Source organism: Zingiber officinale, chromosome 7B (genome assembly GCF_018446385.1).
Source record: "Zingiber officinale cultivar Zhangliang chromosome 7B, Zo_v1.1, whole genome shotgun sequence".
NCBI classification, from domain to species: domain Eukaryota; kingdom Viridiplantae; phylum Streptophyta; class Magnoliopsida; order Zingiberales; family Zingiberaceae; genus Zingiber; species Zingiber officinale.
In genome coordinates, this window is record NC_055999.1 from 120,517,006 (window position 1) to 120,535,510 (window position 18,505).

General features: G+C 34.3%; 1 protein-coding gene across 1 annotated transcript; it reads right to left on the bottom strand.

Moving 5' to 3' along the window:
* Positions 1-7,347: 7,347 nt before the first annotated feature.
* LOC122004781 lies at positions 7,348-8,327 on the bottom strand. The gene is made up of 2 exons (XM_042559616.1): positions 7,976-8,327; positions 7,348-7,709 (listed from the first exon to the last, which is right to left on the bottom strand). Exons 1-2 carry the CDS (start codon positions 8,325-8,327, stop codon positions 7,348-7,350), a joined length of 714 nt encoding a protein of 237 aa, XP_042415550.1.
* Between the last annotated feature and the right edge of the window lie 10,178 nt (positions 8,328-18,505).

The window sequence follows — 18,505 nt, forward strand, 5'->3', positions numbered from 1 at the left end:
TACACTCCCTCATTCCAATCTCTCTCGATCAATTAACCGACTTTATGCTATTTTTCTTAAAATTAAAACTTTGCAATGAATCCGAGATTCATCGCAAATTTGCAATGATCCTGAGATTCGTCGTAAATTTGCAATGAATCTGTTTATTCGTTGGAAATTCATGATGAATCCCTGTTTCATCGCAACTACTTAATAATAAATCATATAACAATATTTGCAATGAATTCAATATTGTTGTAAAATCTACGATGAATTGTAGAGTAGTTGTAAAATTTGCGACGAAGTTTAGATTCATTGTAAAATCTACGACGAGTTCCGTGTTGATTACAAAATCGATGAAAAAATTACAACCAATGATATATTCATTCCTGATTTAACAACAAATATTTGTTTTTATCGTTGAATTGCAACAAATTTAGTAATGAAATATTTTTCATTGTTGATTAGCCATAACATATTTTTGTTGCTGATTAGCCATGAAATATTTACGTTGCTAAATCAGTTACTAAATAGTAACAATTTATGTTTTTTTTTACAAAACACGTCAAGTTTTCGGACTTAAATGATTGGGGTTTTTAGTGCGAAGTGGCTATGGGAGGAAAGTTTTTTTTCCAGAGATAAGTATTCGTTAAAAATCAATTCTCTACTTTATTATAATAAATTTATCCCGTATGGTTGATGGGAGTTGTGGATGTGGATGCGAAAGTAACTTGTGGAGAAAATAATTTGGTTGGATATGAAAAGACATTGATGTCAATTAATTATAGTACGGAGAAATTCTTATTTTTATATAAAAAGGAAAAAATTTGACAAAAATAAGTTAACGTCCATCCATTGGAGAGTAATAAATTAATATCGACTAAAGTGAATGGTTAACTAATGGTATAAATACATATTATAAAACACTATTAAGTTAATGATTGATTAACCATCTCTATTTGATATATATATATATATATAAATATATATATATATATATACACACACGCACACAAAGAATAATAGTTAGCACACCTTCATATGAGCCGAGTTTGCACACCTTCGTATGAGCGGTAGTAGGTGGCATCTAACATTGATGATCTAATGTAGCTTAAATTTATTTATTTTTTAATTTCTTATATCTACGTATAATAATTCCCTTCTCTCTTCTTTAAAGTACCACTTTGGTGTTGTTACCACCAAACTAGCATTACCCATCTTTCTTGGTGCTAATTTCTACAAACTTATAAACTAACACCAAGTGTTGCTGGTTTACAAATCAAGTGTCAGTTTGTACAAACTAGCACCAACATTGGAGTTGGTTTTTAAAGATCAGCTCCAACGTACTAGCTCTGGTCTTTAAAGACCATATGTTAGAGTTGGTCTTTAAATATTAGTATTACTTGGTGTTGATTCGTAGGTGGATCATGCTAGTTTGGTGTTGTCAGCATCACCTTGATGTTGATTTTTACAAATAATACCACTTTGATACTAGTTTGCACAAACCAAAACCAAGGTAGATAGTACTGATTTGGTGGTGTCAACATCACCTTAGGTTTTTACAAACCAACACTACCTTACATGTGATCAAAGGAGAAAAAAGAGAATTATTGCATGCAGACTATAAATAGATTAAAAATATTTTATTTTAGCGGTGTTAGATGCCCACATCAGGCGTTACCTACAAGAGCTCACATAAAGGTGTACAAGATATCATTATATAAAGAGAGAGGTTGTACGCCCCATGTGCACACCTCACATGCACGACTATGGCCATTTGCCACGTGGTCGATGCTAAAAAAGTTGACTAACATTTTCCCACAGTCATGCACGACGGTCGCGTGACATCTAGTGTTTTATATAAATATATATATTTATCCTCACAGGATCAAGGTGCCCGGAAGTGATTCAGGCACCTCCGCTTGTGAGAGTTGCCAACGATGGGTGTATCAGATATCAAGATATATAGCTTCGGCTCACTTAGGCTGCTCGAAAGTAAGCACTCCGGTTCACTCAGGTCCACAATACAAACATAAAAACTAGATCCATAACATATCAAAGTTGTATATATATATATATATATATATATATATATATATATATATATATATATATATATATATATATATATATATATATATATATATATGTCTGTATGGCCCGACCCACAACATATAAAACTTCGATATATATTTCTCAAATAATTCTCTTAGTCATGTAATTTCATAATTTTATTAAGAATCGGCTAATGTCTTCTGTCATCTTATGTGACTAATTAATCAAGTATTGGGGGCATTTTGACAAATATCAAAATTACAAGCACATTTCTACAAGAATGGACGAAGTTCAGTTGGGTATCTTTTCTCAGCCCTTTAACTTGGCCCATTAATTTATCTGGTCTTCTATCGAACCGTCAGTTGCTGCTTGCTTCCATCGTCGATGGCGATCCTGGTCCTCCGCCTCCTCTACCGAAACCCTAATTCTGCCGCCGTTAGCCTCCTCCTTGTAACGCCCCAAATTTCCTCAATTAGAGTCCTAAAAGTAATTTAAAAATATTTAAAAATGCTATAGAAATATTCTAGGGATTTTTAGAAATTTTTAGAGTATTTTTATGTAATTTTTGGAGGTCGTTTGGTATTTTTACTAAACGAAGAAAGTTTCGACAAAAAAATATCCAAGTCGAGAATTGAACCCACAACCTTTGACTCAGTCAAAACCCGACTAACCAGGTGTGCAAAAAATTTTTCTATTTAGAAAAGGTAGCGAATTTATTTAAGATAGTTAACAGAATATTGGATTATAAAAGGGATAAGTTGATGTTGGATTTGTCTGTTTAGAAAAGTTAGACAAATTTATTTAAGGAGTTAACAGAATATTGGATTATAAAAGGGAAAAGTTGATGTTGGATTTGTCTATTAGAAAAGGTAGCGAATTTATTTAAGATAGTTAATAGAAATATTAAGTTATAAAAAGGGAGAACTTAGGGATTATTTCCCAAAACCTAAACCTCTCCTCTCCTTTTCTCTCCCGACGACATAGCGTCTCCTGTTTGGGCAACCGAAAAAAAGGGGGGATCTAGGGTTCCTCTCCGACGGTCGGCCAAGGGAGATTTCCGCGAGATCTTCACATGGTTGTGATCCTCTCGTCAAGGGGAAACCGTGAGCACGAAGGAGCGGTCGAAGCTTGCAATTCCCGCAACCCCTAGAAGTTTTCTTTCCGGTTGTAAGCCCAAGAACGCAAAGGTAAGCGCTTACTCACATGCGGTAAGATAGTTTCGAGCCTTTGATTTAGAGTTTCTCTTGTTTTGTGAATGTGCCGTGAGGAATTGTTGACAAGGAAGCTTGATGCCGTGTGTTTTATAAAGAAGATTGTTCTTCCCTTTTTAAGCTTTCGGATTTGTTGTAAGGATTTCGGAATATCTAGGGATTTAGTTTCTTCTTGCTTTAGAATTTTTGTTGGGAAGATTGTTCGGCTGTGAAGTTGCTTATGTTTTCTGCCGTGGTTCTGAACAGGGGAACGGATTGTGGTTTTGGGATGTAGTTTTGAAGCATGGTTAGATCAAGGTAGAGTTTTAAAGTCTTCGAATTTTGTAGTTTCATTAAAACATAAGCTGTGGATGAGTTCTACATAGGTTTGATTATAAAAGTTCAAGTTGTGAATCAGTTTTGTAGAGGTTTATGTTTTAAGTTTCCAGCAAGCCTAATTTGGTTGGTCTTGTGTTAAGTAATGAAGATGATCAGCCTTAGGAAGCTTATTGTTAGCTGTTAGTCCCTTGTTCATCTTTTTGGATTTAGTTTTTAGTTTTGATTGCTCCTGTTGCTTTTGGGCAGTTCAGGTTTTGTAATTTGTAATTCAGATTCTGATTTAGAACCTTCTATTTGGGATCTTAAGGAGCATGATTGAGTTCATATGGAGTTTTACAGGTTTTGGATTTTCGTTGCTAGGCAATGAACACTAAATGGTTTAATTTTAGCATGTAGATTTGGATTTCTGGGAATTCATAGCTTGAATTTGATGAAGTCTTACGTATTGGCAGATTTCCATATTCCCTTTATATGTAAAGAATTATGGATTTAATTAGGTCACACATTTGTGAGAAGTTGAGGATTGTTTCTTTAAACTTGCTACCGTGAATTACAAAGGAAGAAAATAAAAGTATAAGCTTAGAATCAATAAAAACAAGATCTACATAGGTACGTAAATTCCAGAAGTTTAGTGTGCTTTGGAGCTTACTGTACAATTATGGTTTAAGATTAATGAGGCTTAGATAATTTGCTTCTGTTAAATCTGAGCATGAGATTTAGATAATTTGCTTCTGTTAAATCTGAGCTTGAGGTTTAGATATGCTACTTCCATTCAAGTATATAGATTTGAGGTTCTTTATGCTAGCATGAGGTTTAGATATGCTTTCCTTTCTACCATTTATTCCAGCGAGCTTCAAATAAGTTTAGAGTCAGTTAGTTTAGTTCTCTTAATTCGAAGCATGCAGTATAGGTTTTAATTCCAACAAGTTTTAGATTTAGTTTAAGCTTGTATGGTATGCAGATTTATATAAGTTTTGCTTGCAGATTTTAATTAAGCTTGTAGTGCAGATTTTTATTTAAGCTTATAGTGCAGATTTTAATTAAGCTTATAGTGCAGATTTTAATTAAGTTTATAGTGCAGATTTTAATTAAGCCTATAGTGCAGATTTTAATTAAGCCTATAGTGCAGATTTTTAATTAAGCCTATTGTGCAGATTTTAATTAAGCTTATAGTGCAGATTTTTATATAGACTTATAGTGCAGATTTTAATTAAGCCTATAGTGCAGATTTTAATTAAGCTTATAGTGCAGATTTTTAATTAAGCTTATAGAGCAGATTTTTATTTAAGCTTATAGTGCAGATTTTTAATTAAGCCTATAGTGCAGATTTTAATTAAGCTTACAGTTCAGATTTTTATGTAAGCTTATAGTGCAGATTTTAATTAAGTTTGTAGTGCATATTTCTTAGAGCTTAAAATGCAGATTTCTTTAGAGCAGATTTCTTTAGAGCTTGTAGTGCAGATTTCTTTAAAGTTTATAGTGCAGATTTTTGGTGGAACTTGTAGTGCAGATTTTGGGTGAAATTTATAGTGCAGATTTTTGGTGGAACTTGTAGTACAGATTTTTGGTGGAACTTATAGTGCAGTTTTTAACAAAAAAGATTATAGTGCAGTTTGGTTAAGTATTATAGTGCAGAATTTATGTTTGCATAGTATGTAGAAATAGTGTAGCATAGAATGCAGAATCTTGATTAGTATAGTATGCAGAATTTTGATTAGCATAGTATGCAGATTTTTTGTTTATGCATTTCAAAGTTAGAATTTGTTTAAACATTTCAGTTTTTAAAGAAGCATTCTTTTATTAGAGGTATTAACAAGTATAAGAAAGATAAAGAAAAGAAAGAAAAAGGCCAAGGCCTTAAGTAGATCCCAAAGTCAAGACTTTAGGAATTTTGGCACACAAGGTGCTCGTTAAAATGCCAAGGCATTTAAAGAAGAAGTAATTAAGATAATAAGATATTTTACTTTGAAGAGGCTAGTACCCGACTTCCGAGGTTGTCGTTAAACAAATCTAGGTGTCCAATTCCGAGGTCTTGGCCCTGGTAGACCGAGGTCTGCTCTTTTAGGATTGGTGGCTCGCTACCCCAACCTATTAGGGAACGCGCATAAGATGGTACTATGCCTGGGCCCAAGAGAAGTTGATTACTATTTTGAAGTATTATAAGTATAAGCTTTTGAACAAGTAGTTTTTACATAAGTATAAAAGTATTAAAGGATAAGTTTTAAACAAGTGAGATAAAAGAATAAGTTTAGAACAAATGAATTAAGCTTCACTTTGTTTTAAAATCAGCAAGTTGAGTTTTCTTTTATTCTAGCATGTTATTTAGACTAGCTTACTGTTCTTTTCTCTTAGAAGAGCATGAGTAGCTTTACATGTTTAGCATTTCAGTATGTTTGTTTCCTTTACTATTGGATGAACATAAGTGGTCTTTAGTAAGCATTCAGTTAGTCCATGTTATAGATATATGTACATGCATATCGAGTTTTTGTGAGTTAGATAGTGCTTACTAAGCATTTTGCTTATAGATTGCATTTCCTCTTACTGCAGATACAGGAAAGGAAAAGTTATAGCAAAGGAAGACGACAAGGAGATGCGGATGGATGTGTGATTCCTGGACTATAGAAGCCTTGGGACCTAGTATAAGAATTTATTAAGATTGTCATTTATTAAGAATGTATTAGATGAGTCATTTAGTCTTCCGCTGCTAGTTAATTGTATGTTTTGAGTTCTCCGAGAGTATTAGGAATTACTATCAATATGTGAACAAGGATAGTTTAGTAAAGTTAGTAGTCCAGTAGCGCTCCGCCCTCGCAGACTAGTAGTGAGGAGGGTGGGGTGTTACACTCCTACTCCCCCTCTCTCGCCATTTCTACGATGCCTCTTCACTCACACCTAATTCTAGCCCTAGCTTCGATGCTCGGTCGCGTACTCCCCTCGAGAAGCAATTTGACTCATGGATCGACCGCCTCCGGCCGGGGTTCACCTCCAATGACGTAGCCGAAGCCATTCGTGCGCAATCGGACTCTGATCTCGCCATGCTCCTACGGTTACATCGTGCAGGGGCTTTGCCAGAAGGGGTGGATGGAGAAGAGGTTGAAGGCACTAGTGCCCACAGCGACTAAATACATGGCGGTGATCTGCAGCCTGTCGCTGGAGCGGCGGCTAGAGGCGACGGTCGAGGTGGTATTCGACATGCTGGAGAACCAGACATTCTGACCTACCGGACCTTGCTGGAGGAGATGTGCAGGGAGGGGCGGTCGGAGGTGGCATACGATATGCTGGAGGAGCTCCGGCAGAGGAAGGGCGATGCACTCCGACTTGTTGACCAGCCTGCACTGGGTCTGCCAGCCGCAGCATTGATTGCCTCTTCTTGTTTGGCCCTTTCTGAGCAGCATCTGTTCCGAAATCATTAAAAAATATATATATTTTTTTATTTTAATTATGCAAACGGGGAGACATCAACCGCTGCATTCGATCGGCAATAACAGTTCTTTAGAATCCACACTAAAGATTATGGAATTGATCATCTTGTAGCCAGTTTATTACAATCACAATTTTAAGTCATCGAGAGGAGTTATTTTGATTCTTTCAAATTTGATCATCCTATGGGTAGAAAGATATAAAAATATCTTTCGAGTTGCCAGAGCATCTAATAGGACAATGATATATATATATTCAATCATAAAAACTTGAAGCTCACGTAGTCTAAAGAAAGCAAAACAATAATGTTCCTTAATATATGTACAAGAAATAACCGGCAGGAGATTTATCTGATTTTTTTTTTCTACGTCAAGTAAGATTCAGAAAGAACTCGTGGAAATGAGGCTATTCGAGGAATCCTCATAAATTCCAAGAATGATTGTTCGACCTCTCGTGTTGAATAAGATTCATCGTAGGATCTAGCACCAGCTTGTGCATCGTCAGCACTGCCGTCCTGATCATTCAGTTGGGCATTTATCGTCATACTGGCCACTGTATCTTGCGGGAGCGGGCAGCAACGGGAATTGACCTTTGGGATGATAGATTGTTCATCAGAAGCAGCAGAAGGAGACTGAGAATCAATGTCAAGGAATTGTAATATAAAGTCCTCTTTGTTGAATAGAGCGTCACAAGGCAATGGTGTGTTTTTTGAAGCCAGCTCCTCAACTTTAGTCGTAGATAAAGTTTAGTCTCAACAGTTTCTGGATAGATGAATTCTTGAAAGATGATGCAGTTGGAGCTAATATTATTACTTGAGCATAGTGAAGGAGTGTATTGTGAATCAAAAGCAGGTGTCCTCCAGAAAGAATCTTGTGTTTCCGTCTTATTGGAGATTGATTATGTTGCACAAGGGGGACCAGGTTCGTAAAAGTCGGAGAAAGTGGTTCTCGAATCATCCTTAATAACATCATAGATATGACTTTTAAAATCACTTTGACCTTCCAAAATTGAGTACTGAGGATCAAAGTAAGGCGATGCTAATATAATATCAGAGTACTGAGGATCAAAGTAAGGCGATTCTAATATAATATCAGGTTGCTGACTAAGTAGCGGATCAAAGTAAGGCGATTCTAATATAATATCAGGTTGCTGACTAAGTAGCGGATCAAAATAAGGCGATTCTAATATAATATCAGGTTGATGATTAAGTAGCGGATCAAAGTAAGGTGATTCTAATATAATATCAGGTTGCTGACTAAGTAGCTTCAAATGAGGATCACAGTTGATAAGTTTCTCAAAATTCTTGCTCAACGAGGTTTGAGGACATTGAAGTAGATGCCTCATGCAGCATACATTTGGTGAAAGTTACAATATAGACACAACCGAATATGGAAAATTTTGATTGATCTATGTTTCAAACAATTTGAGATAAGCAACAAACATATATATCTTCTGGCAAAATTTGTTATATCACATCAAGCTTAGTTTAAATAGGTCAAGGTAACATGCAGTCAGGTTATCACAAAGGATATGCTTTACATTGTAGATCATCATATAATACTTAATATTAATAATATTCATAAAAAGATATAGTTTAACTAATTTAATCAAATTTAAACAATTGACAAGAAGGAAGCAACTACAATATTCAAAAGGCAAAGGCTTACAATAATAGACTCCAAAAAAATATATACTGAAAATAAAATCTGATTATTTTTTATTGAAATACCAATAACAAGAACCACAGATTAAATGATAATATCACTCCCAAAGCTTAGATTTTGTGCCAGCTTGCAACAAAAGAGGTGAATTTCATAAGATGCGGGAAAATATAATTTACATCTAACTGTGTATTTATGCTTGGCCATTGGTAAAATCTTGAGTTGCTTGCAATTGTATATGCTTCCTTGGTTGAGGATCAATCCTTCGGAAGAAAAGAGGTGGTCTTGCCAACTAATAAACAATTGCCAACATGTTACCAGTAAGAAATGGACAATATATACCAACACAAATTGAGAAAAAATAAATCTTACCACAATATCCAAAGCCCCATGGCCACCTTCAAAAAATACTGCCTTAATTGCAGTAATGTCGAACCAATGAAACTCAATCTTGCTCTTCAAGCCACCTTCGAGAAATTCTCATAGAAGTTTACGTTTGGCGAAGTAACATTTTGCCACTAAATCACCTTCATATCTAGTCACAAACGGACTAACAAATTAAGGTGGCGGAGTCTTTTTAGTCACTATAGACCGTAAAAGAGAGTACTTTACTCTTAGCTTGTGAATGCGATGGTCAACCGATCAACGGGCCGGGAAGAAGTTACCATTAAACATTTTGAACATACACACTACTCAAGCAAGACAACTCTTCTACATCAACCCAAAAGAAAAGGAAAAAAACAAGAAGCAAAAAACAGTGAAGAAAACTTAAATGTAAACAATTAAGTCACATCACGGTTAATTTATAGTCGACAACCGAGTGATTAGAGAGAGATAAATTATGGAGTTAACTTATATCCGACTGCTAAATATCTAGAGGATGGAAGGAATTTTTTTCCCATGAGAATATATATACTCGTCGAGAATTGATCTTTTATCATATTATGACACACTATCATTCTCAAGCCAACTAAACATCCTTATAAGCAAAAAAAAAAAAAATCCTAGCTAATAAGGATCCTAATTAAATAAAATATTTACAATTTTTCAAAAAAAGTGTTTATAAGAGCATCCATAGTAATTGATATTTTAGGAGAGTTTTTTCATTAGCACATCTGTTTCACGTTAAAAGTTAAAAAAAAAAATCATACATCTCTCAATTATCAAAAACCCTTTCAACAATTTTTTTTTATAAATTTCACTCTTTTCATTATATATATGATCCGGTGATAAGGGTCCACCCCTCAGAGGGTCTTGACCATCGTGGAAGTCAAGGTCTAGGCGGTCAACGTCCATGTGTCGCTGGTCGGTTGGACAACTCACTCGCTCGACCGGGATAAAGAAGTACCGATCAGATATCACCATAGCTCGGCTAGACACCGAGCTTCCGATGCTCAAAACAAGACATACGTCGAGCGGTCAGCTCGCTCGGACTTACATTTAACCCTGGGACTGGTGAAAAGGGATCGCAACATACAATGAAACTCGGACAGTGGAATGATTGGTCGAGTGGCCACTCCGCTCGGCCAAAATGCTAGACCACCCGAACGGCTAAGGGCTGGCCGAGCGGTTGTCCCTATCGGTCTACTAATAGACAAAAGGAGGATCAGTCGACATCCTCGTAGGAATTCGTGCCACCAACAAATGACATGGTTGACGGTATGGACGGGCAGAGGATCGTACGACAGAAGCTTCTACTGTCATGTCAGAGATATGCTTGGGTCATTGAAATATGGTGTCAGAGACGCTTTCCTGACATGTCTTTTCAGGGTAAGTTTTGAGAAGCATGCGCACCTCGAGGAGCGTGCACATGAGCCTTCGGAGCCCTATATAAAGGACCCCAAGTTTCAACGGAGGTATGCACATTTTTTACTGTAGCTACTGTTACTGTGCTTCCTCGCTTATACACCGCCGGAGACTGACTTGAGTGTCAGAGAGCCATCGCTGGGGAATCCCTCCCTGACTTGGCACTGACGTTGTTGTCGTTGCAGGTCTCTCTGACTCGGAGCCCACCAACAATCAACAGGAGCGCTACGTCCACCAGCATCCATAGCCTCGACTCTCGGAAAGGATGAATATATTTCTTATCTTTTCTTCATATTTAACCATTTATATAATTAAATTTTTAAAAAATATTAATTACAAAATATTTTAATATTATATATATTTCTTATCTCATATTGGTCTGTTCTTTTTTTTTTTAACAAATATAAAAATTAAAAATTAATATAAAAATAAAAAAAATGGTGTGTCATGATACAAACGATATTACAAATAATTATATTGATTACCTACCCATAATCTCTATTCATACAAATGTGGCCTATGCCATATATATAAATTCTCAATGAATCCTTCCAATAACCCATTGGATTCCATCTCGAACTCATATGGCATAAAAAGCGATTCACTCGTCCTCAACACCTCCTCTAATTCGTCCCTAAATCAATACGGAAAAGATAAATCATGAGTGACTATTAGCCATTAAAACAGACAACAAGGCATGGGACAACACTTTCAAATAAGTCCATTAGCTAGTATCTATTATTAATATGACTCAAATTAAAACACGATTAATAAAAATATAAAATTATTATTTTTTTATCAAGTTTTAATTTTGTTTTAACTAGTCCAAAATATATGAATTTCAACATGAGCTAACCGTTCACATGGACGGTCGGCCCGCAAATAGTTGACTAATATGACATATTCAATAGAGCTATTGGTATTAAGATGATTAATCAAGTTGAGTAACATTGAGTCTGGATGATTGATTCGGTACCATAAAATTTTTTCACCTGCCGTAAGAATGAATAAATAAGGAGAGTAATTGGTATTAAGAGCGGTACAAAGAAGGCATTTATTGGAGATGCTGACATCATCTATTGGACTCTTATAATATGCTCTAACTTATACTTTAAATTTATCTAATCGATTTAGGTATGAAAAAAATATATTGGCTCAACATTTTTTTTTCGGATATCTACGTAATCAAGAGAAATAGATGAACACATGGGAATTAATTTCATCTCATTCTGAACTCTCTAGGTTCATTAACCGGCTTCGGATAATTTTTATTTTAAATTTAATTTTTTAAAAAATAGCAAATTTGCATTGGATCCTCGCTTTAGATTCGTTGCAAATGGGCTACTTTTAAAAAAAAACTCAAAAATTCTCCGAAGTCAATTAATTGACCTAAAGAGTTCGGAATGAGATGAAATCAGTTCTGATATATTCATATCATTATCCCGATTGTATAGATATCTTCAAAAAAAATTTTGACCTAATATATTTTTTTTATTGATTTTTTCAATACTAATGTATCTGAAAAATATAATTCATATTTAAAAAAATCACCAAACAAAAATATATTGAGTCAAATTTATGTTTGAACGGATAGATATAATAAGGAGAAATATATAAATATATAGGAATTGGTTTAACCTCATTCCAAGCTCTCTCGATCAATTAACCGACTTCAAGCTATTTTTCTTAAAATTAAAACTTTGCAATGAATCTATTTATTCGTTGCAAATTCATGATGAATCCCTATTTCATCGTAACTTCTTAATAATAATTCATGTAATAATATTTGCCACGAATTCTATATTGTTGTAAAATCTACGATAAATTCTAGATTCGTTGCAAAATTTACGACTAATTTTAGATTCATTGCAAAATCTGTGATGAATTCCGTGTTCATTGCAAAATCGATGAAAAAATTACAACGAATGATTTATTCATCCCTGATTTTACAAGAAATATTTATTTTGAATTGCAACAAATTTAGTAATGAAATATTTTCCATTGTTGATTTGCCACAAAATATTTTTGTTGCTGATTGACCATGAAATATTTATTAGTTACTAAGTAGTAACAATTTATATATGTTTTTATTACAAAACTCGTCGGCCTTAAATGATTGGGTTTTTTAGTGCGAAGTGGCTATGGGATGAAAGTTTTTTTCCAGAGATAAGTATTAGTTTTTTTGTTTTTTTATTTTTGAAAAACGAAACGTAATCGTAACACTTGTGAATTGGGGGATTTATGGTTGAGAATAAGACTTGTCAAACTGAGTCAAAAACAACTTCATTACATGCATGCATATATATAAAAACAAATATTATTCGACCAATTAAAACAGCTTGCAATATAATAGAGCTCACAGCGGTTCCAAAGGAGAGCTTGGCCTTGCGGCCATTGAGCAGGAGTTGCCAGAGCATCTAATAGGACAATGATATATATATATTCAATCATAAAAAGTAGCACAATGATATATATATATATATATTCAATCATAAAAAGTTGAAGCTCACGTAGTCTAAAGAAAGCAAAACAATAATTTTCCTTAAAATATGTACAAGAAATAACGAGCAGGAGATTTATCTGATTTTTTTTTCTACGTCAAGTAGGATTGAGAAAGAACTCGTGGAAACGAGGCTATTCGAGGAATCTTCATAAATTCCAATAATGATTGTTCGGCCTCTGGTGTTGAATACGATTCATCGTAGGATCCAGCACCAGCTTGTGCATCGTCAGCACTGCAATCCTGATCATTCAGTTGGGCATTTACCGTCATACCGGCCACTGTATCTTGCTGGAGCAGGCAGCAACGGGAATTGACCTTCGGGATGTTGGATTGTTCATCAGAAGCAGCAGAAGGAGGCTGGAAATCAAAGTCAAGGAGTTTTGATATAAAGTCCTCGTCGAATAGAGCGTCGCAAAGCAATGATGTGTTTCCGGAAGCCAGCTCCTCAGCTTTAGTCGTAGATAAAGTTTAGTACTCCCAACAGTTTCTGGATAGATGAATTATTGAAAGGTGATACAGTTGGAGCTAATATTATTACCTGAGCATGGTGAAGGAGTGCATTGTGAATCAAAAGCAGGTGTCCTCCAGAAAGAATCTTGTGTTTCCGTCTTATTGGAGATTGATGATGTTGCACAAGGGGGACCAGGTTCGTAAAAGCCGGAGAAAGTGGTTTTAGAATCATCCTTAATAACATCATTGATATGACTTTTAAAATCACTTTGACCATCCAAAACTGAGTACTGAGGATCAAAGTAAGGCGATGCTAATAAAATATCCGAGTACTGAGGATCCAAGTAAGGTGATTTTAATATAATATCAGGTTGCTGACTAAATAGCGGATCAAAGTAAGGCGATTCTAATATAATATCAGGTTGCTGACTAAGTAGCGGATCAAAGTAAGGCGATTCTAATATAATATCAGGTTGTTGACAAAGTAGCGGATCAAAATAAGGCGATTCTAATATAATATCAGGTTGTTGATTAAGTAGTGGATCAAAGTAAGGTGATTCTAATATAATATCAGGTTGCTGACTAAGTAGCTTCAAATGAGGATCACAATTGATAAGTTTCTCAAAATTCTTGCTCAACGAGGTCTGGGGACATTGAAGTAGATGCCTCCTGCAACATACATTTGGTGAAAGTTACAATATAGACAAAACCGAATATGTAAAATTTTGATTTATCTATGTTTCAAACAATTTGAGATAGGCAACAAACATATATATACCATACTGCAAAATTTGTTATATCACATAAAGCTTAGTTAAAATAGGTCAAGGTAACATGCAGTCAGGTTATCAAAAAGGATATGCTTTACATTGTAGATCATCATATAAAACTTAATATTAATAATATTCATAAAAAGGTATAGTTTAACTAATTTAATCAAATTTAAACAATTGACAAGAAGGAAGCAACTACAATATTCAAAAGGCAAAGGCTTACAATAGACTTCAAAAAAATATATACTGAAAATAAAATCTAATTATTTTTTATTGAAATGCCAATAACAAGAAACCACAGATTAAATGATAATATCACTCCGAAAGCTTAGATTTTGTGTCAGCTTGCAACAAAAGAGGTGAATTTCATAAGATGTGGGAAAATATAATTTACATCTACCTGTGTATATGTGCTTGTCCATTGGTAAAATCCTGAGTTGCTTGCCACTGTATATGCTTCCTTGGTTGAGGATCAATCTCTCGGAAGAAAAGAGGTGGTCTTGCCAACTAATAAACAATTGCCAACATGTTACCAGTAAGAAATGACCAATATATACCAACACAAATTGAGAAAAAATAAATCTTACCACAATATCCAAAGCCCCATGGCCACCGTCAAAAAATACTGCCTTAATTGCAGTAATGCCGGACCAATGAAACTCAATCTTGTTCTTCACGCCACCTTCGAGAAATTCCCATAGAAGTTTACGTTTGGCGAAGTAACATTTTGCCATTAAATCTCCTTCATATCTAGTCACAAACTGTTTGCCAATAGAACATAGTGAACTTCTCCACAAAGTTAACCAATTTGGTAAAGGATTACTTGACAAAAACATATGAGAATTAGAATGCACTAGATCACCCATAAAGAATTCATGAAATGCACCTTCAAGGAAAAAAAGACAATGACTCGAAATAAACTATGTTCCAATGGCAGATCCCTAGTTGATAATTGTAAGTGAAACCCAGAAATAAAGGCAAGTAAAATTGCTCATCATTTTTCTTTTTGGTGGACCGTATCACAGAAAGTTACAAACACAAATAGGAGGAAAAGGTTGACCAGAAAAATTCTGCTAAAAACAGAAAGATTGAATAGATTGCAAATACAAGAATATAAAACCAGAATAATGCATAGACAAAAACTTCCACAAGAACATACAAATAATAACAGGAAAGAGAGACGTATCATTTACGTAAACCATCAAATTTTTCCTTATAAAATCCTCACCTCCCATGTCCCAATCCTCAATAATGACGCATGAAAATGCGAAGCTTTGATCTTGCTCAATGAGCTCGAAGAAGCTGAGTTTGATTTTACACCAACTTTCGAGCCCTTCGAGCTAGTGACGCATAAATTTTTACCTGCCTTTTACTGAGAAAGCGTCATATGAATCGACGGACTCTTCCGGAGGCGAAGACCCAACGGTTCAGGTTCCCCAAACAAATTGTTGTACACAACCTGCAACAAGGTAGTATCAGGAGCTGGTATTACCTCTTTTCAAACGACACAGATCCTTACTTAGAAAGTGTACCAAGATGCAAGGACATATCTAGAAATAAGAGAAGGACAACGCTAAACTTTGAGTGTCGAAAAATGAATTAAGTATCAAATACAATTAAAAAATAATAATTTTTTATGTCAAATTATAGATTATAAAATATAGTTTATTTTTTGAATTGGATTAGAGTACAGGACAATCCTATCTTTGCGCTAAAATGAGTAGAATATTTTTTTTTCAATATAAATATATATATATTTTATTTCACACGTAACGAGATTTATTTATTTTAATATATATAATTAATTTGACTTAATAATTTTTTCTTATTTATTCTTTTATATTCTACTCATATTTTTTACCTATATTTCAAATTCATTAAAAATTATTTTTGATAAATTTAATTGAGATTGATCGGACTATAAATAATATAGGATTGATTTATTTATATATTAGGATTTTTGAAAAGAAATTTTTTCATTAATATAATAAAAATATATAATTATAAAAAATCCTTTTTAGTAACGTTTTAAATTTAAAATTAAATTTAAATAAGATATGAGGTATGGATAATTAATGCAAAATCTTTTTCATGCAAGATTTGATCGGGATAAATGAAAGCAAGATTTTTGTTTTTATTTTCTATGGCACTTTTTGTGATTTAAAATAGATGATTAAACATGTAAAAAAAAAAAAAATTTAGGCTCGGCTATAGCCCAGGACAGGCCTAAGGTAAATCTGTCTCTGCCAAGATGGGGAAGGAAAGAAAAAGATCGGTCCTTTTGCACGAGATCATGAGAACCTAATTAAAATGATCGTTCAACGAGACAAAACATAATGAGAAGAGAAAGTGAGGGATCTACCTGCTCACTAGAAGTGCTCGTGTCCCTGGCCCTCTTGTGAAGACGTACGCGCTTCTCGTACAAGGGCTCCTCCACTTCCAACTTCCCCGCCGGAGGAGGTGGAGCCGAGTGCGGGGTTGAATCAGCTCGACGCTTGCTGGAAACCGAAGACCAATCCATTCCACCGAAAGATATCCAAAGTAGGAACTTTAGAACGCCCAGTTCCGCTGCTTCTCCGCAGCTTTTACGCTTCGATAGCGTAGAGGTATTTCGCAGAAGCAGACGTGGAGGTATTTGTTCGCGAGGAAGGTGGAATAATTTCACAGAAGACGTCGAAGGGATTCTTTAATAGGGAATAATTTTGACCGAATTTAGTAAGTTTTTCCCATGTGGCATATACATTGGCAGAGATATTTGGGAGAGATATATTTCTTTCGAAATATTTCCTAATTTTAAATATCTCGGCAGAAAAGGGATTTCTTTTAAATATTTCCTAATCCCAAATATTCTTTTTGGAAGGATATATTTTTTAAAATATTTTTCAATTTTAAATATCAAAGAAATATTATAGAGGAGATTTGAATGTATCTCTGTTCTTTAAAAATAAAAAACTTTATATTTATATGGAATTTGAGATATTTAATAAGTGATTAAGCCAATATAGTTTATTTTTTGAATTGGATTAGAGTACAGGACAATCCTATCTTTGCACTAAAATGAGTAGAATATTTTTTTTTCAATATATATATATATATATATATATTTTATTTCACACCTAACGAGATTTATTTATTTTAATATATATAATTAATTTGACTTAATAATTTTTTCTTATTTATTCTTTTATATTCTACTCATATTTTTTACCTATATTTCATATTCTTTAAAAATTATTTTTGATAAATTTAATTGAGATTGATCGGATTATAAATAATAAAGGATTGATTTATTTATATATTAGGATTTTTTAAAAGAAATTTTTTCATTAATATAATAAAAATATATAATTATAAAAAATCCTTTTTAGTAACGTTTTAAATTTAAAATAATAATAATAAAAATACCCGATTAAATTTAAATAAGATATGAGGTAGGAATAATTAATGCAAAATCTTTTTCATGCAAGATTTGATCGGGATAAATGAAAGCAAGATTTTTGTTTTTATTTTCTATGGCACTTTTTGTGATTTGAAATAAATGATTAAACATGTAAAAAAAAAATTAGGCTAGGCTATAGCCCAAGACGAGCCTAAGGTAAATCCGTCTCTGCCAAGATGGGGAAGGAAAGAAAAAGATCGGTCCTTTTGCACGAGATCATGAGAACCTAATCAAAATGATCGCTCAACAAGACAAAACATAATGAGAAGAGAAAGTGAGGGATCTACCTGCTCACTAGAAGTGCTCGTGTCCCTAGCCCTCTTGTGGAGACGTACGCGCTTCTCGTACAAGGGCTTCTCCACTTCCAACTTCCCCGCCGGAGGAGGTGGAGGCGAATGCGGGGTGGAATCAGCTCGGCGCTTGCTGAAAACCGAAGACCAATCCATTCCTCCGGAAGATATCCAAAGTAGGAACCTTAGAATGCCCAGTTCCGGTGTTTCTCCGCAGTTGTTACGTTTCAATAGCGTAGAGGTATTTCGCAGAAGCAGACGTGGAGGGATTTGTTCGCGAGGAAGGTGGAACAATTTCACAGAGGACGTCTAAGGGATTCTTTAATAGGGAATAATTTTGACCGAATTTAGTAAGTTCTTCCCACATGGCATAAACATTGGCAGAGATATTTGGGAGTGATATATTTCTTTCTAAATATTTACTAATTTTAAATATCTCAGCAGAAAAGGGATTTCTTTTAAATATTTCCAAATCTCAGATATTCTTTTTGGAAGGATATATTTTTTAAAATATTTTTCAGTTTTAAATATCCAATTGGAAAGAAATATTATAGAGGAGATTTGAATGTATCTCTGTTCTTAAAATACTAAAAAACTTTA